The sequence below is a fragment of the Rhineura floridana genome, chromosome 11 (assembly GCF_030035675.1).
Source record: "Rhineura floridana isolate rRhiFlo1 chromosome 11, rRhiFlo1.hap2, whole genome shotgun sequence".
Taxonomy (NCBI): Eukaryota; Metazoa; Chordata; class Lepidosauria; order Squamata; family Rhineuridae; genus Rhineura; species Rhineura floridana.
Genome location: NC_084490.1, coordinates 60,281,799 through 60,306,657, shown reverse-complemented (window position 1 = coordinate 60,306,657; position 24,859 = coordinate 60,281,799). Strand labels below are relative to the sequence as shown.

At 41.7% G+C, this 24,859-nt stretch overlaps 1 protein-coding gene across 1 annotated transcript in view; it reads right to left on the bottom strand.

Annotated features, from left to right (window-relative positions):
* LOC133366146 (T-cell surface glycoprotein CD8 alpha chain-like) overlaps positions 1-24,075 on the bottom strand; it is a gene marked incomplete at its 5' end in the record, with an annotated part of 30,651 nt that extends 6,576 nt beyond the window's left edge. Inside the window, 4 exons of the mRNA XM_061588915.1 lie at positions 3,379-3,489; positions 6,297-6,398; positions 9,471-9,815; positions 23,982-24,075. Of these exons, the coding sequence (XP_061444899.1) occupies positions 3,379-3,489; positions 6,297-6,398; positions 9,471-9,815; positions 23,982-24,075 (652 nt within the window). The remainder of the gene's footprint in view (positions 1-3,378; positions 3,490-6,296; positions 6,399-9,470; positions 9,816-23,981) is intronic.
* Positions 24,076-24,859: the final 784 nt, after the last annotated feature.

Here is a 24,859-nt window from a genome sequence, read left to right as displayed (position 1 = left end):
GAAAAAGAGGAAGGCCAAAAAAGAGATGGATTGATTCCATAAAGGAAGCCACAGACCTGAACTTACAAGATCTGAACAGGGTGGTTCATGACAGATGCTCTTGGAGGTCACTGACTCATAGGGTCACTATAAGTCATAATCGGCTTGAAGGCACATAACAACAACAACATTTCTACAGTGATCTGTGAATTCTTTTACAAAAATCTTCATGAAAATTCTCCACCATTTTAGCATTAATTTCTCCAAATAAGCACATTTTTGTAGGCAGTTTGACAAAGGTACACATTTTGCAAGCCATTTCTCATCATTTCATGCCTTTTTGCATGTTATTTTCACTCCTGTATTCATTTTTATGCACACCTTTCCCTATTATATGCATTTTTGTAAATGTTTAGTTGGCAAACTACATCCCCAAATTCTAATAAATGTGAATTTCGAAGAATGCCTGTGTTTTGGTTCTCATTACTGTTTCAAAAATTGCAAATTTGATAAATTCTGCTCTAAATGCGAACTGAATCAAAATTCTCACCTATCCTTAAATACAACACATTTTATGTCATTTTCACAAATATATGCATTTTGATGTATATTTTACCCTAGTATATGCATTTTTGCACAGATTACTTGGCTGGAAAACCCACTGCCAAATTCAAAGAAATGCAAACTTCAAAGGATGGCTATGTTTTGGTTCATGTATTGTTTCGGAAAGAGCAAATTCAGTTGGCTCGCCTTGAAATGAGTCAAAGTTTTCCCCCATTCCTAAACAAGACAACTGCATTTTGGAGAGGCAGGAGCCTACTGAGCTCCCTAATTACAAGTCTTACAATATGCTTCATGAAAATTTATTTATTTATTTTATTATTTATTATTTTATTTATATCCCGCCCTTCCTCCCAGCCGGAGCCCAGGGCAGCAAAATCAAGAGATTTGTCCCAAGGCATTTTTAAGTAATAGTTGTGTGTCCAAATGGACACCCAGTCCTAGCTTTTGGACATTCAGTGGACACAAAAGGGCACATAAAATTTAATCAATGAACCAAGAACACAATTTCAGATTGGAAGCCACTGAAACACTGACTAGAGATATGATATTTTAGTGAAACTGAATAGAAACAGTAGAACGTAAGGGCATGTTATACTGTAATTTGTAGGGTTCTTACAAATCATTAGTCTTTCTGAAAAAATCTTAACAAAATCTCTCTCCCTATACACTGTGATGTCTGGTTCTCTGAATCTTCATTCTGCTTTTCTTTTTTTTTTGGTAAGAGTTCAGCTACTTCAGGGTGTGGATCATAAGCAGAGGTTCTTAATTTTAATTTGCTTTTTAATTCATGTACTTACTGGTGGGTGGGCAGGCTAATAAGAATTTTGCTAGGCTAATAACTTGTGTAAATGCATTTGCAAGGCTGTATTCACCCTCCTTTTTTGTTTTTGGGGCCACTTTCACCTCAGTCCAAATGTCAGGGCTCATACATGTGTTGAGCAGAAAAAGTTATATTAAATTGATTTGATCACATAGGTTTATTTCCTGGTGACCTGACCTTTCACATTCCAGTGGCTCAGTGAATAAAAGCCGGTTTAAGCTGGAAACGTTCCTTCCTCCCTGTTTCTTGTATCATACCCAAAACCAATACCTCGCATATAGTTGCAAAGTGTATCTTGAAATAAATGTTAAAGTTTCCCTAGTGCCTCATAAAACCTTGACATGCAAGTCTTTGAAATGCAAGCCTGGCATATTAAGGCTGTCACCATTCAAGGGGCGCCTGGTTGCAAATGGTGCCCCATCCCATGTCTATCTTTTGTCTCTGGCTACAGAGTGCTTATCTCAAGGACATGTAAATTATGCAGACCCAAGTCTGAAAGCATTTCCTATGTCCCTGCTAATGTTCCTCCCCTGCACTCCTTCACCTCCTTTTCTATGATGCTGCTCCCCAATATTGTAACCTCTGGGGTAAAGCTATATATTCTCTGTTTTATCAATAAACAGGGTTCCCATTTTGAAGGCCTTGAGCTGTAAGTAGTGGGACCCCTTTGCAAAGGATTTCTGTGTCGTTTTTAATTGATCTCTGGTAGTGGGTCTTTTTGCACTCAACTCCCGCACCCCTCCCTGGTGGATGTGAGCTGGGGTAGACAGAGACAGCTCGCGTGTTTGGTTTGGACCTAACACATGGTAGAGAGGCTTTCACGTGGAAGCCATCTGAATGCAAAAATGGACACCCAGTCAAAAGTCCTTTAGAAATGCCGTGGTTTGTCCCCCCTGCCCCCCCACCCTACATCTCAGAGCTGTTGTAGGGATTGTGTTGACTGAAGCTAGGCTGCCTCCATACGATTTTAGCAGCAGCAATCCCTTCCATCTGATGTCACTTATCCATTTGTGGTCATCTCTAACAGTAATTATATCTTCCAAAGCTAATGAATCAGCATCTAAAAAAAGAGCATCTTCAGCCAGTCCACCATCGATATGGAAGAGCCCTGACCCAGGAAATTTATGTTATAAGGCAACTTAACAAATACAAATAATAAATAATAAACAGTATTTCAGGTCTGTCCAGTCTGTCCCATTTTTGCATTAATTATTCCATCACATATCATTAACTGCATATGCTGCCAGCTCATGATAATATAATATATGGTATTCTTCTCACGAGTTCCCGCCTTTTTTAAAAGCAAAATGTGATTTTGTGCATAACTGTTGTGCTTTTGGATAACTGTGTTGCAACTCCTTTCACCCCTGCTACTGTTTGACTCCTTTGCCCAGTTCTTTATCAGGGCTTTAGACATGTTTTAAATTATTCTCTAACCCATTTGTGGACCCATCTGCTAATTCACCAGAAATCTGTTTTTCTGCCAGAATTTTACAAATGTTGCCCACGTGTGTTTGTACAAAAATATTTGTTTTCTGGGTTTCTTCTTTTGCACAGCCCTGCAAATATGGCAGTGTCTGAGAGAAGTATAGTTACTAAGGGGAAAAACAGGCATATTCTATTAATAGGTTAACAAACTCCCAAGGGTTATAAGGAGCCGCCATTGTTAACAAGGCCTTTAGATTAGTTAATTCACATCTAGGCTCTAAGCACATTAGTCGCCAGAGCAAAGAGTTTCCATTAGCTATACTTAGAGGGGAAATGGGTTGATCTGCCAATCAGTTGCAAAATCTCTATGAAGGTGAATTTAAAAAAAAAAAATACTCAAGCTGCTCCACCAGGTTTTACAGTAAAAAGGGGTGGGGTTTGATTAGGATTGTGTGCCCCTATTTTCAGAAGAGAGAGGTGGAAACGCACTGGAACTTGCAGAAGAGCGAGTATGTTTCTACCTGTTTTCAGCTAGCCTCTTACTCCAGCTCAGCCCTACAGATAGAGTTTAAAATAAATTCTCTTACCATAGCACACCAACAGGGTTATCACCAACATAACGAACAGAAGGAAGCAACCACCAGCTAAGGGAGTCCGGATGTACAGCTCACAGGGGAACATCATACCATCACTTGGATCTGCCTTGAAAAAAGCAGAACATACTGACAATGGATTCTGAAGCAATGTATACGCTGGCAGTTTTTGACGCTGTCCTCTTATTTCCTGGTGCTATTCTATGCTCCATCTGTCATGGTGCTTGACTTTGGCTTTTGCACCATTTGCAACGGAGGAGGACCCCTGTAATTCTTGAATGCCAGACTAGAGGACATCCCCAAGCACTCAGTTTTAATATAAGTTTATGTCTGCATGGGTAATTCTAATTGTGACGAGTAGGCTTGAAAAGGAGCATTTAAGGTGCCACAAGACTGTGCTGTTTTTGCTGCAACAAACCAACAAGGCTACTCCTTTGAATATATGCAAATATAATGACCTGAGTTTGACACATTTGGCTGCTTATTAGAGGTACATACTTTTTCCTGCAAATAAATTATACCTACACAGGAAAATTATCACAATAACATAAGCCTTGCTAGAACAGACCAAGATCCAATTACTCTCCTGTTTTCAACAGTGAGTGGCCACTGGTCAGCCATACATCTCTGTGAGTGGCCGTCTTCATGGATGTTTGTCACTAGAAGCCCAGATTACTGCAGTGGCTAGGAATACCTTTTACCAGCTTTGGCTGGTATGCCAACTATGACCATTCCTGGACAGAACAGCTTAGCCACATGATGACCTCAAGACTGAATTACTGCAATATGCTCTGTGTGGGGCTGACCTCAATTTTACCCAGAAGTTGCAGCTGGTGCAGAGTGTGGCAGCAAGTCTGCTGAGCGGAGTACTGTTCCGCTAGCATATAACACCTGTTTAGCCAAGCATTCCCCTCATCTCCTGACTTGAACCGCCTCCTTTCATTGTTTTAATTGCATTTTCAAAAAATTTAATTGTTGTGCTGTTTCAATGGGCTTCTTTTATTGTATATTTTAACTGTGGATGTTTATTTTAATGTTTCAATGCAGTTGTTTTATTCAGCATTTTAATTATGTGTGTTTATATTTTTTGTTATTGGTTTTTTATTTGTAAACTCCTTAGAAGCTACCTTGGCAATTAAGCAGTATATAAATTAAAAAGTAATAATATTAATAACAACAACACCTTTGTTAAAAGGACAGCACTGGTTGTCAATATGCTACTGCGCCAAGTTTAAGATTTTGTTCCTAGTTCACAAAGCCCTAAAGAACTAGGAGCCACAGAACCATTCAATCACTGAGATCATCAGATGAGGCCCTCCTGGTGGTGCAGCATTTTCCACAGACTCATTTAGCAACTACTTGAAGCAGAGCTTTCAGTGCTATGGCTCCAGCTCCATGGAATGCCAGGCTTCTTTCAATGAGACAGGCACCAACTGATTTGTGTTTATGACGCCTGCTCAAAGCTTGCTTAGCCAGGCATTTCCAGAACGTTGGTATTGGCTTCAGTTGCTCCTGATTTTTGTTTAATATGTTGGATTTATTTTATTGTATTTGATATTGTGTATATTTTTATTTTCTGTTGCTTCAAGATTATTCAGAACATGAAGTGGTTTATATGCATTCCATATCAAACAAACAAACAAACAGGACACTGAGCAACAAAGCTATCTGTTTTTTTGTAACTGGCATAGGATATTCAGAGGTGGACTTACTTTATATAAAGAGGTACCACTTAGCTATCGTGCTAAGAGCCATTGATAGGAGTCTCCATGAAGGGTGGAAGCTAGTTTAATATCTGCTTATTTTAAAAGCAGCAAATACTGTGTCAACTACTCCAGATTTCTTTGGGGGGGAGCAACTATGCAAGACACTGTCAGGACTCAGGACCCCTCCCTGAGTAGGCCCGCCTCCTCCTAATTGCTGTTGCTGCTGCTCATTCACTTGTCCTGCCCTCTGGGCCCAATCCAAACCACTTCCCTGAGGGAGAGAGCAAGGTAAGAGAGGCTCCTCCTCCTCCTGCTGTGACTGCTTACTCACTTGGAGAGCAGGGGCAATAGCAATGGCTTGTAGCAGCAGTGTCACAGTGGTTGGCCATGGGCCCTCTTCTAGGGCATGAGACTTGACTGATGTCCAATGATGCTGACCCTTGATATTGGCCCTCAAAAAATGGCTATTGTTTTGCCAGTCATCATGCGGGATCATTTGTAGCCAATGCTGCAACATGCAGGGTTTCATTTTTCTTTTCATTCACTTGATGATGGGGTGGGGATGCTAGCTTGCCTCAATACATTTACTGAAACACTCATATTAAAAAACAATGGTACGAGGATTTGAAGCACCACAGAACAATTATAGTAGGGGATTATTTATTTACCAGACTAAATTAGTTGACTAAATGAGGTCCCACTGAAATAAATTGTATCTAAGTTCAACTAAAAGAAATGGATATCTTTGTCTTGATCCAACCCTTCATTTATGCCCCACCTTTCTTCCACAATGGAACTCAAGTATTACCAAGTGGTCTCTCACATCGAGGGACACTAACTAGACTTGCTTAGCTCAGCAAACTGCATCATGCGCTTTGAGACCATGCCTGGGCTGGAAGTGGTGCTGATTATACAAATGACTATACATTTTTATATGTAGGGGTGGGAAGCCTGTGGCCCTCCATATGTTGTTGGACTCCAACCTGGACTCCAACCTGGGCTCCTACTGGGAGAAAGGGCAGGATATAAATTTAGTCAATAAATAGACAAATAAACTCCCATCAGACCCAGCCAGCATGGCCAATGGTGTGGGAAGGTGGGAGTTGTGGTCCAGCAATATCTGGAGGGCCACAGGTTTCTCTCTCTTGTTATATGCCTTTGGGCCCATTATGTCCCCAACTGAGTAGGAAGGTTAAGGAAACATACCTGGGGCTGTGGAATCTGGACATTCCATGGTTTCTTTGTTTATCAGTCCTTTGCTGTGAGTTGAAACCTGAGATGGGATGGTGGGAGCCTGGGTTGCGCGCTCTGTAAAGAAAATAAAGATGAAAGCATTTCCCACCTGTTTACCATGGCCCAAGGTTTGAGTGATGGACTCTGCAAGCATCCACTTCCCATTGGATTCGACAATGGATGGGTGAATCTGTCAGTTTTGGTTCTGCTCAGTTTCTGATTTTTCCAATCTTAAGTTCCTTTCTCCACATTTCCACATCAGTATGCATTTTTTTTATGTACTCATGAAAATTCATCAGCATTTTAGTGTTAATTTTCCTGAATGTACACATATGTATGTAATTGGGCCTAACATAAACATTTTTCCAGAGCAAATTTCCCTAATATTTTAGATGTTATTTTCATCAATATATGCATTTTATGCACATTTCCCCCAGCATATGAATTTTTGTACACGTTACTTGGCCGCAGAACTGCATTGCAAAATTTGGAGAAGGACAAATTTCTTTTTTTTTTTTACAATAATTTTTATTCAAATTTTCATAAAACATACAAAACAAAATCATAAAACATTCAAAGACAAAAAACAAAACAAAACAAAAATGATTAAACAAAAAAATAAAATGTTGACTTCCCATTTGTTGCAGATCAAATCAGTTGTAGGTCTACAATATATAACAATCCTGTCTCTTAAATTATATTATAAAATCACTTTCCTCCAGTAGTTATCTTAATTAATCATCAAATCTCATAAACATTACTTTATTCTTTCCACAAAAAGTCAAAGAGAGGTTTCAATTCTTTAAGAAATATATCTATTAATTTTTCTCCAAATAAACATGTCGATTAATCCATCTCGTTAATAATAATAATAATAATCTTATTGTCATAACCATAGTCCAAATAAACATATTGATTAATCCATCTCATCAAAATCTGTTAGGTCCAATAATTTCAATAGCCATTATTCCATTATCCATATTAATTCCATCTTCCATCTTCAATAGTCTTGTTAAGTCCAGTAATTTCAGTGTCCAATCTTCCATTATCAGTATTCCATAATAATCTTGCTGTCATAGCCATAGTCATATAATAAGAGTCTGATGGGAATTTCCTCTATCCCAAATATTTTCTTGCCATCAATTCTGAATAAGTTGCTGAAATATTGTTGTAAAGTCATATCTGTGTTCTTCTTTTTTACAAAATGCACTGGCTCATCTCTTGAGAGTTTTTCCATTGTCACATGGCTGCAGTTAATTCCATAGATTTTCTCTATATCAAGCTCCATCACGTCATTCCAGTCCAGAAGATTATCCAAGCCATTGATAACTTTATCTCTAATATCTTCATTAATTTCTTCAGAGATAACGTTAAATTCCAAACAGTAGATTTTATTTCTAATATCCATAAACTCCAGATCTTTTTCCAATTCCACATTTGTTCCAATCTCCAGGGCTTGTATCTTCCCTTTATTTTTTCTTTTCTCATCTCTGATCTCATTCTCCTCTCTCACAGGATCCCCTATTTCTTTAAGCTCCTGCATCATTTTGCTCAGTTCAATTTTCAGCTCCTTACTGCCCTGTCGCAGGGTTTGTTTCGTTATCTCAATCTCATCCATTATTTTCTGAAACATAATTACTTCCAGATTCTCAGCCACTTTCTTGATTGCCATTTTTAAAACCACGAAAACAAAACAAAACAAAAATAAAGAAGAACCACTTCTTATTTCAGCAACAATTGGGTTAATATTCCAGGCTTGATGACATCACAGTATAAACAGAGCAGCCTGCCTTATCTCTCTATGTTCAAGAACACAAAACAAATTTAGTTCCCAGCATCAAAACAGTTAGTGGCGTCGTGAAGAAGCAGATTCGTCAAAATAAAATAGACCAAAAAGAGAATAGTCCCAGACAATATAATGTTCCTCGGAATAGAAATCCCTCTTCTGTTTATATCTTTAGAATGCACTTCCAGGACAGCTTTTTGCAATAGAAACAGAGATAAGCTGTTAATTTCGCGAATAACAGAGAAGAGTTATAGCTCACCCAGAAGCTCTTTAAAGCTGATTCATTTGACAAATCTCTTTTTGCTGCAACAATTTAAACCAAGTAAAAAAAAGAATAGAAAGAAGGGTGCTTGCCTGTTAGTCCGTTTTCTCTTTGAAGAAAAGATAAACGTATCGCATTAATCAGATAGAGCTTGTTCGGAAGTCCGTCCGGCATTGCTGGCTGGACCTTTTCTCATAAATTAATGAAATCCAGTCCTCCCAACAAAAACAGGCTTTTGAGGTTGATCTCTACGTTTCTCCCTGCCCGGGAGAAATTTCATCAGTCAAAAAAAAAATGTTCTGACTGATTTATATCTGAATAAGCTTCTTTTGAGGCGGGAGCCCGTCTCAAAAGCAGGCACAAGCGAAGTCACCCTTCCCGGAAGTCGGAGAAGGACAAATTTCAAAAGACATCTTTGTTTCTGTTTGCATATTGTTTCAGAAAGTGTGAATTAAGTAAGTTTGCCTTTAAATGCAAACTGAATCAAATTTCTCCTTCCCTAATTGGGTGACAGGAGAGATGTAGCCATCTCAAGGATCCACCAGAATCTAGGATGCAGAATCTAGGAGGATACTTAAGAACATGGAACAGATGTTCTAGGCTTGCTGGATCAGGCCAGTTGAAGCATTTTCCTGTTACTTCACTTATCGTAAAAAGTCAGATCTTCGAGGGAAGTGTGTTTGTTCCACAAGCCCTCCCAATCAACTATAATTGCAAAATCCTGAATTTGCCGGTATGCAATTATATTCTACCCAAAAACAGTGACAATCTGGAAATACAGTAGGGCACCGCTTATATGGCGGGTTAGGGACCAGGCCCCCGCCATAAAACGGAAATCACCATAAAGCGGAACCCATTGACTTTAATGGGTCGCGTTGCGCGAAAATGTCGTGAAAATGCCGCAAAATGGCAAAATCGGCTTTAAAACGGGGAATTTCCCCTGATTGAAAGCTGCCGCATCAGCAGAATGCCGTAAAGTGGAACACCGTAAAGCGGGGCCCTACTGTACCCCAAGAAAGGAGAAGAAGTTGGTCTGGCAGGGAATGTGTGCAAAGGCTCACCACTTGCAATGGGCACTAAAAGTTTAGATGGAACTTGCCTGGCAGGTACACTTGGAGGCCTGAACTGAAGTGCAGGGCCTGGTTGCGGAAAAGAACGCACTGATAGATACCCTGATTCTCCTCCTTGAAGCTGGGAATAGTTAGCCGGTAGAAGGTAGAATTTTTTGATGATTTGTAGCCTGTGACACGTTCCGGTGTCATTTTGGACCTTGCAGAGACATGTAAGATGAAGTCAGTACTGTAGTCCCGTTTATGACGGATCCAGAACACCCCAGCATCCATGTAGGTGGTCTCACATTTCAATTCCACTTTGGTATTAAGGGCTTGGGGAGGATGACTGATCATCTTGATTTTCAACATAGTTTGGGACCAGCAGCAGCACCCTGGAGAGAGAAAAACTAGTTTGCTGATTACTGGTTATTGGATGCAGCCAAAGACTGTGAAACATATATTTATTAATACTTAGAGCCATTAAGGTGTCTGGTGATTAACACTGAAATCCTGAAGTGTATAATGTGCAGATAGGGTGGTATTCAATGCTAGTCTTACTCTGAGTAGACCCACTGAAGTTAATGAACATGACTGACTTAGGATCATTAATTTCAATGGGTTTATTCTGAGTAGGACTTCGTTTAATACAACCAATGGTTAACATGATGATACATAGCCGAACTAAGTTTTAGGGTTAGGTCATTCATTCCAGTGAAACTAACATCTTAGCCCTAAACATATTTATCTAAACATGTTTAGCTCAGTTGATTCAGTTACGTTCAGGGTTCTGCTGTTTGTGTACAAAGCCCTCTACAGCTTGGGACCAGGATACCTGAAAGATTGCCTTACCCCTTATCCCCAGTCGATCATTGCACTCCTGCAATCTTATCAAGTGGTCCATTCCACACAACATAGGAAGCCGACGTCTAATGTTGTGGCACCTAGCTTTTGGAATTCCCTCCTCTTAAATCAGCCTTTCCCAACCAGTGTGCCTCCAGATGTTGTTGGACCACAATTCCCATCTTTCCTGACCATTGGCAATGCTGGCTGAGGCTGATGAGAGTTGTGGTCCAACAACATCTGGAGGCACACTGGTTGGGAAAGGCTGCCTTAAATATTAAACAGTCGCCATCTCTGCTATCTTTTTGACGCCTACAGAAGACTTTCCTCTTTCAACAAGCCTTTTAAGTAGAGGCCTTATCCCAGTCTGTGACTGTGTTGGAATTGCTTTTAAAGATGTTTTTAAAGCTTTTTTTAAAATACATTTTTGGGTCTGTTTTAAAGATGTCTTACGAGTGTTTTTAGTGTTTGTGTTTGCCACCCTGGCCTCCTTCTGGGAGGAAGAGTGGGATATAAATAAATTAAATAAATAAAATGTTAGTTTGTACAGGGCCAGCCTTGCCATTAGCCCAAGTGAGTTGGCTTCCTCAGCCATCAGATGCTGAGAGGCTTGCAACAGACAGAGGTGTGTGTGTCACACAGCCTGCCCTGAGCTCCCTGAGCTAGCCTGCTGCGCTTGGAGGATGCTCACCATCGCCTGTAATAAAGTTGACTGCAGTGTTGTTGCCTTCTCTGCATTTAATAGGGGGAGGCACCATCCTCGGGCAGCAACACGTCCTAGGCTGGCCCCAAGTATGCGTGCCCAATTTTATTATTGTACTTTCATCGTACATTACTAGCTTGTTGTATATTTTTATGTTGAAAGCGTGAAATATAAATTATCTATATACAAATAAGTAACCCATGTGTTTAGGATTCCACCCTGTCAGCATGATCCTGTAAATCAGCCTTTCCCAATTTGTTTTTTTCCAGACGTTTTGTACTACAACTTCCATCAGCTTGCTGATGCCTTCAAGGGCTGTAAGGCCACGGTCACATCATACATTTATTCCACGATTATTCCACTTTAAACAGTCATGGCTTCCTCCAAAGAATCATGGGAAGTAGTTTCTGAAGGGTGCTAAATACCCCTATTCCTCTCATAGAGCTATAATTCCCAGAGTTAAGGTACTCGGGGAATTGTAGTTCTGTGAAGGGAATAGGGGTCTCCTAACAACTCTTAGTTCCCAAACTACCCTTCCCATGATTCGTTGGGGGAAGTCATGCCTGTTTAAAATGGAATAATAGTGGAATAAATGTATGGTATGAATGTGGCCTAACTTGTCCAATTCCTATGACAGCAGTTTAAGCCCCTTTTGCAAGGACAGTTGGGTGAAGCCAGAGCTTGGAAAAGTTACTTTTTTGAACTACAACTCCCATCAGCCCAATCCAGTGGCCATGCTGGCTGGGGCTGATGGGAGGTGTAGTTCAAAAAAGTAACTTTTCCAAGCGAAGCACAGTCACTGCAATGCAGACGGCTAATGCTCTACACTTAGTGCATCACAGGTGGGGTGCAGCATTGATACGAAGGCAGAGCTTGTGCCGTTGTATTGGCACCCTGTGCTTTTATTGACCTGAAGGCGGCGTTTGACTCAATTCCACGGGATTTGCTGTGGGCAAAACTGGCTAAAACATCGATGGATAAAATATTACTGTTTTGATATATAAGTTACACCAGAACACTTCCCTCCGCGTTCGCTGCGGCCAAAATGGTGATCTCTCCAACTCAATCATCACATCAAAAGGGGTCAGACAAGGCTGTGTGTTGGCCCCGCTCCTTTTTAATCTTTTCCTTAATGATTTGGCCTCCAATTGTCTCTCTGCTGACCTTCACTCGCCTAAAATTAAAGGAAGTAGATGCCCCATCTTGCTTTATGCTGATGATGCAGCCTTGCTCTCCTTTTCAAAAGTTGGCCTAAAACGTTTGATTAGAACTTTTATGAAATATTGTTCAGAGAATGTATTAACAATCAACTTCTCCAAAACTAAAATTCTAGTCTTTGCAAAATCATCATTAACTCCGGAATGGAAAATCAATGGCCATGTAATTGAGCAAGTTAGAGCATATAAATATTTAGGCATCTTATTCCATTCTTCCCTTTCCTGGGTGCCTCACATCAGTGCGGCTGTTGCGACGGCCCAAACAGCGATGAAGAGCATTGTCCGATATTATTATAATAATGGGGGGCAATACATTCCAGCAGCATTACAGGTGTTCAGAGCTAAAATATTACCCCAACTTTTGTATGGTGCCCAGATTTGGATATATGCTTTCAACCCCAAAGTGGAGTCAGTGCTATCTATTTTTTTGCGTCGAATTTTTGGAGTCCAAAATTGTGTTCCTAACGCCGCCTTGAGAATGGAAGCGGGATCTTACTCAGTCGAATGCTTAGCATGGTTATTTGCCTTTAATTTTTGGACCAAAATCATGTATGCATGCCCGACAGGTTATCTTTCATCTCTTGGGGAAGAAGGTCACCTATCCACTTGGATGAAATGCTTTTTGGACAAACTACCCTATTTAGGCCTTTCGATTGAATTTCTTTCTTCTATAGAGTTTAGTAAGGCCAGACAGATTATTAAGGATAGGCTTAAGGATATTGATAGACAATCTACAACACAGGCGGCAGCTAAAACATGTTCCCCTTCCCAGCATAATCTCGGTTTTCACTTTCCAAAATACGCCCCATACCTAGATGTCCTAACGAATCCTAAATTCCGTCTAGCCTTTACCAAGGCTCGTTTCAACTGTCTGGAGTCTGCGCTCTTGGAGGGCAGATTCAAGGGCATGCCCTTAGCCCAACGTTTCTGTATATGCAGAAAAGGACACTTAGAAACACTTCACCATGTCCTGTTTGCCTGCCCACTTTATATTGAGGAAAGGGACTTACATATTGCACCCCTTATACAAAAACAATCCAATAGATCTCCAGAACAGTGGTTAACATGGCTTCTATCTGGCAAAAATAGCTCTTATTTGATTCCAGTCGCTAAGTTTTTTTATACAGCACAGCGCAAACGTATGTTATCTAATCCTATATTGTAATGTCTATTGCTTTTTTATCTTGTATGTAACTGGCTGTAATTTTATTTTCTTGACTGGTCATTGACCGTAATAAACGTATAAACGAGTATAAACGGGCACCCTGTGCTGTGTTTCAAGCAGTTTACATCCACGGGATTATTTGGAAGCTCATTATCAACTCACATTTACAGTGCTTCAAACAGACCATCAACCAAGTAACTTTTGACAATTACAATATTAAGGGATAGGCTTATATGTATGTAGCAACCACACACAGTTTTTCCTGTTTTGTCTTGGTTTTCAAATGAAATTTTTCAAAATTCAAAAATAATTTTTTAAAACTTAAGTTTCTTGTTGTATAGTCAATAACTGATCAAACATACATACTGCAGCACTTCAACATGTGCCATATTTTGGAGATATTTAATGATGGCGTTTTCTCCCTACATAGGTATTTTCTCCTTACACAGATATATAGTTTATTATTTTGTACCATTTATTATTTGGAACAATCATCTTAAACTCACTAGCCACAATCCAGTACAAACATCAGTGTACTTAAATGTGGGAATTTCCAAGATCACTTAAAGTTTCTCCCTTTAAACACTCTGCTCTATTCACTATTACAATGGATAGCAGGGGCTTCCCCTCGCCCGGCCCAGGAGCACTTAATGTAAAAGAGCGATTATGATCCTGAAACATCAGTCTTGAGCCAGAAGAAATCTTTGGTGAGCAGACCTGTGCAGGTCAGGTGAGTGGAATACTGCCTCCACTGGGAGGGCACACATGGTCATAGGATTTTTAAAAAACAGGTGTAAGGTTTTCTCTTATAATGCCTCAGGAGTGTGTCCTTACAGGGCCTTGTCTGGTGGGCCCCTAGCCTCCAAGGAAAAGAGAGATCCTTCTTATTACAGGATCCTTCTTGTGGGCTCTTTCAAAAGCATTTAAGGTAATCCCCAACTATAGGCAGCATTTCTTGTCTAGCCCTTCTTCCCTTTGGGTAATTCTGCTCCTAAATGCTTACTCCTGCTTTCTCTCTGTTCCTTTGTCTTCTCTGTGCAATATTCTCTTCCTTCTTCCCTTACACCTGCATTTCTTTTGTCTGTCCCTAGATCCTCAATACCGTAGCATTCTGAGCTAAGAATGGCCTCTGCTGCTCCTGATGGCTGTCTTTTATGCAGCTTTAGTGCATGTCAGAGAGTCCCGCTTGTTGACTCGCCATCCCCTAAGTGTTCTGCTTCCGTCCTGCCCATGTTTACAATTGGGCAAGCTGCAAGAGGGCTCCAAAGCAACCCACCGAAATTGGTTCCACTTGCATCTCCCTCACATTACCATTATTCATATTCTTAAAAAAGCTCTTATTCTTTAAATCCAGAGTGGTTAATCCAAGGCCCATCCACTGACCATATATAGCCTGCCAAGCAGTGCTTGGATGGAGAAGCACTGACCCCTCCCTGACTGCAGCCTTAGCCTTGTGAGACCCTGAACCCCCTAAACACATTATTTTTGATGTCTGATTGAGATGACCAAGAGATTATGGCTAGAAAGAGAGGGCCCCCAAATTTAGCAGGTCCAGTTATGATTCTTAAATCTCAGGTGACATGAGTGATGTACATTACGGCTAGACCTGAGGCCAGTCCTGCACCTATACCTGAGCCCAGGAATGTTGTCTTCTCTTCTTTGTGAGAGGTTCTGTTTCCTGTTCTCCAGAAAATGTAGCTAGCTCTTTGTATGTTTTCTAGTTTTAACCATTAGACTTATTTTCTGTACTAGGAACTACAGTCTTAATAAACTTTTATTATCCATCTCACGTCTGGTATGCTAGTATTGTATCAATAAACGGATCCTCATTCTCAGGTCCAAGAACGTAGAGTGTGGTACAGCTTGAAGGGCTGTCAGAGTCAGATTAGAACAAAACCTCTTCTCTGTCAGAGGGGACACTTACTTAGAATCCTTCAGCCCTACTTCTATACATAGCGGAAAATCAGAGGAAAAAAATGTTCATAATGCGGTAACACTGTTGGAACAGTTCATGCTAGTGGTTCATGTGCATACCATAGTGTAGTGGCAAATTCAGCAGTGCAAGGTCCCTTCATGATAGTTGTGCCACACTCTGTCACAGCCACGCCCCCTTTCCCACTTTCCCTCATCTTGCAAGTCCACACACTCCACTACAACAGACTTCCCTAGGAGCCAATCAGCATGAAAAGGGAGGCTGTGTGTTAGTGATTGAGAAGAGTCTTCTCAGTGGCTGACTCACCTTCTTTCACTCTCATTGGCTCTAATCATCATCAAATAACACGGACTCTTGTCAGTGGCTAACACACTCCAATTTTATGTTGATGGGGTCACACATAGGAACCTGGCTGGGATCCTGCTTCCAAAAACGTAACGGGTCTACAACCCCCCCCCCACAACCCTGGACAACAACACCCCTGTGTGCATAGCAGAGCTTGAGTTACTTTTTTAAACTACAACTCCCATTAGCCCCAGCCAGCATAGCCACTGGATTGGGCTGATGGGAGTTGTAGTTCAAAAAAGTAACTTTTCCAAGCTCTGGTGCATAGTATACAACATGATCAATCTGATACTGAAAGAATGAAAGTAATAGCTCTGGAAAGATACTCCTGCTACACTGAAACCTTCAGAAGGCCAGAGCTATATGGCTGAGAGCCTAACTATAAGTTACACTAAATGTCTTTAGAACTCTTCTTCAGGCTGAATGTTTCTTTCTGAAGAACTTAAAAGTTTGCTCAGAAAAGGGGGGGATAGTTCCATAAACCCCCTTTTGGATGAAAATCACATATGAGAGGATTGTAAGGTCACACTTTAATTTTAGAAATATTGTTCGTACATTTACTAAGGACATAAGAAGAGATCTGCTAGATCAGACCTAAGGCCCATCTAGACAAACATTATGTGTTCACAGCGGCCAACCAGATGCCTATGGAAAGTTCACAATTAGGATATGATGAGAGCATATGAGAAGCTATGGGAATAGACTAGCTCAAAAGTGAAACAAAAGCAGGTTTTCACTTTTAGCAAACAAACCACCAAGTTTTATCGTAAGTAATTTATACCTGGCTGACCTCCCTAATGCTATGAGTTTGATTCAATCCCATTCCCCCAAATTAGGGAACGATAAAGTGTGCATTTTGCTATATGCGGACGACGCAGTTCTAATATCACTTACCAGGAGAGTTAAAAAGATTGCTCTCAGGCTTTGCGGCCTATTGTAATGATAACTTTTTAACAAATAACCACGTAAAATCAAAGGTTATTGTGTTCTCAAAGTGGAAGGTCAGATTCCCCTGGTATTTAGGTTCTGGGAGAGCTGAACAGGTTAATTCCTATAAATATCTGGGAATGTGGTTTCATGAGTCGGGTAGTTGGAAACCACAAGTTAATTATATAAAAGCCAAAGCTGGAAAAAATCTGGGAGCACTAATACGATTTTACCTTTCTAAAGGTGGGAGATATGTTCCGGCAGCTATATGCATAATTAGGACAAAAATTGTTCCGATGTTGCTGTATGGTGCCCCAATTTGGTCCCCATACTTTAAAGAGTCCTTAGAAGGACCTCTGCATGCTGCTTTGAGATCTATATTTGGTGTCCCTAATAGGGTTGCCAGGTCGGAACCATCCAAAAACCTGAGAAAATGGGGGCGGGCCCTAGTGATGTCAGGGGGCGGGCCCTAGTGATGTCAGGGGGCGGGCCCTAGTGATGTCAGGGGACGGGCCCTAGTGATGTCAGGGGACGGGCCCTGGTGATGTCATTAAACATGATACATTGTATCAACCACAGTTGCTTGGAGCATACCATTCAAAAAAAATTCTCTGGAGATTAAAATAGAAATCTTACCTAAAATAGGGTGTTCCTAGGTCCATCTGAAGTGACAAGGTCATTCTTTCTCACAAGCTTAGGGTGATGCAAAATGGAAATGGACTGCCTTCAAGTTGATCCCAGATAGGGTCTTCATGGTAAGCAGTACTCAGACAGAGGTGGTTTACTATTGCCTTCCTCTGAGTCTGAGAGGCAGTGACTGGCCCAAGGTCACCCAGGGAGCTTCATGGCTGTGTGGGGATTCAAACCCTGGTCTGCCAGGTCACAGTTCAACGCCTTTAGGGAACATTTAATCTAGCTTACTTGCTTCTGGGAAGAAGGGTTTACGTGCCCTCAGGCCAGCCCATTATTGGAAGAAAGGAGCTTAGTGTTGCAGAGACGTTAGATGGGAGCACAGATAGATGCCCCTGAAGGCAGCAACTGTAAGCATGCTTATTAAGGAACTAAGCCCCATAGAACTCAATAGGATTTACTTCTGAGTAGATATGGTTGCAGCCATGTTAAGGACAAGGGAGGGCATTCTAGGCAAAACAGACAAATAATTGGGTGTCAGAACAAATTAAACCAGAACTATCACTAGAAGCTAAAATGATGAAACTGAGGTTATCATACTTTGGACACATCATGAGAAGACATGATTCACTAGAAAAGACAATAATGCTGCGAAAAACAGAAGGGAATAGAAAAAGAGGAAGGCCAAACAAGAGATGGATTGATTCCATACAGGAAGCCACACACCTGAACTTACAAGATGTGAACAGGGTGGTTCATGACAGATGCTCTTGGAGGTCACTCATTCATAGGGTCGCTATAAATTATAATCGACTTGAAGGCACATAACAACAACAACAAACCTCCCTGATAGACTGTGGGAATGCTGTGGACACAATATATTTCAACTTTAGCAAAGCTTTTGACAAAATGCCACATGATATTCTGATTAGCAAGCTAGCTGAATGTGGACTGGATGGAACAGCTATTGGGTGGATCCACAGTTGGCTACACAATCATATTCAGAGTGCTAATCAATGGTTTCTTCTCAACCTGGGGGGGGGTAACTAGCGGGCTACTATAGGGCTTTGTCTTGGACCCAGTGCTCTTCAACATTTTTATTAATGACTTGGATGAGGAGGGGCAGGGAATGCTTATCAAACTTGTAGATGATGCAAAATTTGGAGGAATACCTAATTCCCTGGAAGACAGAAACAAAATTCAAAGGGATCTTAATAGGCTGGAGCATTGGGCTAAAAACAGCAGAATGAAATTTAACAGGGATAAGTGTAAAGTTCTACACCTAGGAAAAAGAAACCAAATGCAGTTATTAAGATGGGGGATACTTGGCTCAGCAATACTACATGCAAGAAGGATCTTGGGATTGTTGTTGATCACAAACTGAATATGAGCCAGCAGTGTGATGTGGCTGCAAAAAAGGCAAATGCTATTTGAAGCTGCATTAACATTTGGAGGCAATATGCCTCTGAAGGCCAGTTGCGCTTATTTATTTTATTTATCTATTAAACTGATATCCCGCCCTTCCTCCCTGAAGGGTCCTGCTTGCAGGCTTCCTATTACGGTTGGGGTGAGGAATTAGATGTTCTTATGTCCTTAAGGGAACCTGAAAACTACTGAAAGGTACCAGGAGAACAGATGGGCCCAACTCCTGCTGTGCAGCTCCCAGCACGGGCGGATGAAGCAGGGTGGCCAAGGCAAACTAAGACTCCGAGCCCTGGCCTGAGGCAGGATTGGACCAGATGCGAGGATCCGCTTCATTTACCCAGGAATGTTGGATGCAGACCCATGGGTGCTCTCTAGCCCAGTGCTGTCTGCACTGGCAGCGGCTCTCAGGGCTTCAGGCAGGGGTGTCTCTCAGCCCTACCTGGAGATGCCACTGAGGACTGAACCTGGGCCCTTCTGCATGTGCAACAGTTTCCCTAAAAATAAAGTAAGATTCTAGTCCTTATGGTTCTGAATGAAGGGTGATTTAAACAGGGAGCTGCTTTATACTGAGTTAGGCCATTGGTCCATCTGGTTCAGCATCAGCACTGTCTACAGCGACTGGCAGCGACTGTCCATGTTCTCTACCACTGAGTTACGGCCATCTTCCCTTGATTTAAAAGGGGGGGATGGGCTCTGGCCTGCAGGTCCCCCAATATCACCTGCTCCACAGGCTCTTCTCAGGCGGGAGGGTGTTCAGCACTGGGCAGTCTCTGCTTGAGGAGAATTTTGAAAGTGCACATTGGGCAAGCTGGCAGCTGACCCAAGGCATCTCCTCAGGCCACTGACCCACAGACAAAGCCAGCTGGGGCCTCAGGTTGATTTGGCTGCTGGTGGTCAATGGCTCTTGACAGACAAAAAGAGGCTTCCTACTCTGCTGCGGGGGGCTTTGCACGCACACTGAGAGGTTTAACTTCCAGAGTCTTGAGTGGAGGCAACTCAATGCTGAAAAAAGACTAGAAACTTGTTAGCAGAGTTAGGTTTGGGATCAAGAGCAGACCCAGCGCTGATGTGTGTGTGTGTGTGTGTGTGTGTGTGTGTGTGTGTGTGTGAGTGAGAGAGAGAGAGAGAGAGAGAGAGAGAGAGAGAGAGAGAGAGAGAGAGAGAGAGTGAGTGAGTGAGTGAGTGAGTGAGTGAGTGAGTGAGAGAGACTTTCCCTGTGAAGTAGCAGACTTTTACGCTGCAGCAATAACTGAGGATTCAGACTTAGTAAAATAAGGAACAGCTTGCTTCATTGAAGGAAATACACAATAGATAGCAAAGGGATTCTAGTTCTAGTAAACTACCTGCATTGGAGGTTCATGGACCTGACATGGCCTTTGCCCTCATGCTGCAGGTGAGAGAGACAAAGCAAAGACATCTCTTCTCTTCAAGAGACAGCGAAGAAGCAGGAAGGAGAGAGTTGGAAGGTGTAGTCAGCATTCTTAAGAGGTATCAGTTTTCAGGAAGGAAGATGAGCATATGACCAAAGGAAAGGCACAGCCTAGCAACCTGGAGGTCTCCTCTCTGTCTCCCTCCAGACATGGAAACACCCAAATAGAGTTGCATTTCCACAATTCCAACACAAGTGATGCTTAAAATGGAAACTGTGATTTATCAGGGACAGGGATTAGGAAACAGACATTGTTCCTGGGGAACCTGGCCTGGTTTTCCCTGCCTTCCATCTGCAAGATTCTTTCTTTATTTTAAGACCCACTCTGCACCCACCTGTTCCCGGGGCTGCCAGCTTTCTTTGGGTGGCAGCCAGAAATTCAAGACGTAGAACTTTCATTGTCACAGAGATGAGGGGACGGGCCTGTTCACCTGCTGAAGTTCCATACACACACAAACCCAGCTGGAAAAAATCACATGGCAACCTCATCCTGCTATACATTTGGCTTATTTAAACATTTGGTTTTCAACAATCCAAGGAGCAGTGGCAGACATGGAACCACCAGCTTTCCACAATCAGAAAAGGAAGAGGGGGGGCCCAGGGTGTGAGAGTGTGTGTGTGTGTGTGTGTGATGGAATTTCCTCCCCCAAGGTGTGGTGATGGCCAGAGACTGCTGAGCCCCATCTCTCAGGCCTCTCTCTCTCTCTCTCTCTCAGGGCTCTCTCTCTCTCTGGCCTCTCTTCTCTCAGGCCTCTCTCTCTCTCTCTCTCTCCCCCCCCCCTCTCTCTCAGGCCTCTCTCTCTCTCAGGCCTCTCTCTCTCTCAGGCCCCCCCCCTCTCTCTCTCTCTGCAATCAGCCGCAGTCCAACCTGCTCCAGCTCCTGCCACCCGCAGCCTTCTGCTTCCAAACGAGATTCCAAACTGCTCTATCGGCCGCGATGCAAACCGCAGCCAGAAACGCCCATCGCAGCCGCTCCTCCCACCCAGCAGCCATGCGTGTCAATCATGCATGCATGCCTGAGGGGGACGTCCAAAAGCCGGAGATCAGCCTCTTCACACCAAATATGGCTGGAAGCCGGAGACGGCCCACTTTTGCTGGAGACTCTGGCAGAAAACCGGAGACCTGGCAACCCTAGTCCCTAAATGTGTTTCAGGGGCCGTTCTTATGCTGGAAGTGGGTTTAAATTCCTTGAAATGCGTAGCATGCCTTCATACAATTTACTACTGGTTACGCTGTTTTTTTAAGCTTTCTCCAAAGTCTTATGCTCGACAGATTTTAAATAACCCTGTTAATGCAACGTGGCCTAAACTGGTTAGGCTGAAAATTGAGTCGATTGGTCTTTTACCCCAAGAATTGTTACAGATGGACCTCCAAACGGCCAAGGCGTTGGTTAAAAGATGCCTAATTGATATAGATAATCAAGAATTGGTGGCAGCTGCCGCGGGGCCGTGCTCTCCCAGGGCATTGGGATTGCCCATTTTGCCCTGCTTGGATGGGATGCGATATCTGTATTGGCTCTCTATTCCTAAGTATAGGCGGGCCTTTACCTTGGCTCGTTGTGATGCCCTTCCTTTGAGATTGTTGGAGGGCAGGTATGAAAAGATCTTAAGGAATCTTCGATTTTGTCCTTGTGACGTGCAAGAGGTGGAGATGATCACGCACGTCCTTTTTAAATGCAAATTTTATGACTGTCTCAGGAAAGATATTTTAAACCCAATTATTTTAAATTATCCTGGGCGATCGGCCAGTGCACTTTTAATTATTCTTATTCAGGGCTCCGATGAATCAGTTACCTTGAGTGTGGCCAAATATTTAAACCAAGCAATGATGATCAGAAAGGACATGCTGGGTCCGAAGGCCTGATTATATGCCACCTGAAATCACCTGACGGTTTACAGCTTATAGTTACTTTGTATTGTAAGTACTGTAAGCCAGTGCACTGTAAGAGATTTTGAAAGTGTACAACAATTGTAAAATGTATTTGTCTGTGTATTTGTATCTTGCTGTGAGTGCCTGCTATGGTCTGTTGACTATGCAATAAAGGCGATTGATTGATTGATCGTAAGTAACAATAGTAAATACTTTACAGCAATGTGGTCAATCATTTCATAATGAAACTGTTAAATGACTGATGTAAATTTTAAAAAAATTCATCCTCTATATGTATTTATTTTGTCCTTGCTTTCAGGAACTGGAATCTGCAACCATTAAATTTCTGTAATACAATTTCACAATTTTAGAAAATTGAACAGTGACAGTTTTTACCATGAATCATTGACTATCTATTTATTCTGTATTCTATTTCTAAAAAGTAATTGGCTAAACAGAAAAATTAATATTGTATATTATAACACACATTGACCTGGAAATACACAGTATATAGTTGTGCCTAATCGATTGATCCTATTCCTCTATTTATTGCACATCCTGTAGTTTCCTTTGCAGCAAATTACATTTCTAAAAATCGAACACAATGAAATGCTGTGATTCCAAGCATTCACAAAATACATTCTTAATCTTATTTATCACTCTTCTCCCCTCTCAGCAAATCAGGGCTGGCCCAAGATATTTGGCTGACGGAGGTGAAGGACAAGATGTATTATTCCATATATTAGGCAGCTTCCTTATACTGAGTCAGAGTTTTGGTCTGTCTAACTCTACATTGCCTACACTGACTGGCAGCGGCTCTTCAGGGGTTTCGACAGAGAGGCTTTCCCAGCCCTACCTGGAAATGCCAGGGATTGAACCTGGGATGTTCTGCATGCAAAATACTCTTTGTGATGACATTTCAAAGCTGGTAGCTGAAGCTTAACTCCACAGGGTCCTCCCCAACACCTGAGGGCAACTGGCTAGCTTAGGAATTACAGGGCAGATGACATGTCACACAACGCTCTGTTCTCCAACACCTCATCATGGTTGCTTGCCCCTCACTCCAGCATCGTTCACCTAAGGAGGCTACTTCCCTTTACCTAATTGCATCTGTACCAAATGCATTCATTTCCCCATAGTTAAAATATTCCATATCCAGTTTGTTATTCTTGGGTCCTCCGTAATTTTCCATTTACTAGGCACCACAATTAATTGTAGTGAATTAGTTACAATGAAGTTCTGTTGGTACTACGGAATGGAAGAATCTGTCACTTTCAGTTCTCTCAGTTTTGCATTTTTCTAATCTTAAATTCAGTTCTCCAGATTTCTGCAGAAATTTGTGATTTTTTAAAAAAATACTCAGAAAAAATCTTCAGCATTTTAGTGCGAATTTATCCTAATACCCACATTTTTGTATGCAGGTGTGACTCATATATACATTTTTGCAAGCAATTTCTCCTTACACAGTGCATTATTTTCACTGATATGTTCAGTTTCATGCACACTTTCCCCTAATATATGCATTTTTGTAAACATTGCTTTGTTGGACAACTGCACTGCAAAATTCAGAAAAGTGTGAATTTCAAAGGAGGGCTATGTTTTGGTTCTTATATTGTTTTGGAACATGCAAATTTGATTGATTTGGCTTTAAATGTAAACTGAATCCAATTTCTCCCCCATCCCTAGTTGGTACAATATTTATCCTAAAATGACATTGATTGGTCTTAAGAGTATTGTAATTGATGATATAATGGGATTTAACAGAATATTTAATTGCATACAACAGGGAAACCATCATCCCTCTATAGCACATTGGCTATCCCTCTTGGCTCCCAGTTAGGTTAAAAGGAGTTAATATCTAAAATAGGACAACTGAAGAGAAGAAAACAATTTAGAAAAAGGCAAAAGGTTGTGTGGATGGACAGGCAACTTATTATCCTTCTAGTTATTCAATGTACACATCTTCAAGTGTGCAATTCTTTTTTTTTTTAATGGTTACACCACATCATCATACAAGGGGTAGCCATCTTCCCCTGCTATGCAGCCCCTGGAAACAATATCACATAATCACATACCGTAGTTTTCAAAGTGTGTGGTAAGAGCTGTGTTTCCTTGCCCCTTGGAGACTGTTTTACCTTTAAGGAAGTTACTGTGTGGTGGTGAGGGTGGCGAAGAAGGCCCACTTCTCTGCCTCTATTGGATCCTCAAGTAGCCAACCAGTGGAAAATGTCGACCCAGTGTGCGGCAGCTGTGAAAAAGGCAAATTCCATGCTAGCAATAATTAGGAAAGGTATTGAAAATAAAACAGCAGATATCATAATGCCGTTGTATAAATCTATGGTGCGGCCGCATTTGGAATACTGTGTACAGTTCTAGTCGCCTCATCTCAAAAAGGATATTATAGAGTTGGAAAAGGTTCAGAAGAGGGCAACCAGAATGATCAAGGGGATGGAGCGACTCCCTTACGAGGAAAGGTTGCAGCATTTGGGGCTTTTTAGTTTAGAGAAAAGGCGGGTCAGAGGAGACATGATAGAAGTGTATAAAATTATGTATGGCATTGAGAAAGTGGATAGAGAAAAGTTCTTCTCCCTCTCTCATAATACTAGAACTCGTGGACATTCAAAGAAGCTGAATGTTGGAAGATTCAGGACAGACAAAAGGAAGTACTTCTTTACTCAGCGCATAGTTAAACTATGGAATTTGCTCCCACAAGATGCAGTAATGGCCACCAGCTTGGATGGCTTTAAAAGAAGATTAGACAAATTCATGGAGGACAGGGCTATCAATGGCTACTACCCATGATGGCTGTGCTCTGCCACCCTAGTCAGAGGCAGCATGCTTCTGAAAACCAGTTGCCGGAAGCCTCAGGAGGGGAGAGTGTTCTTGCACTCGGGTCCTGCTTGCGGGCTTCCCCCAGGCACCTGGTTGGCTACTGTGAGAACAGGATGCTGGA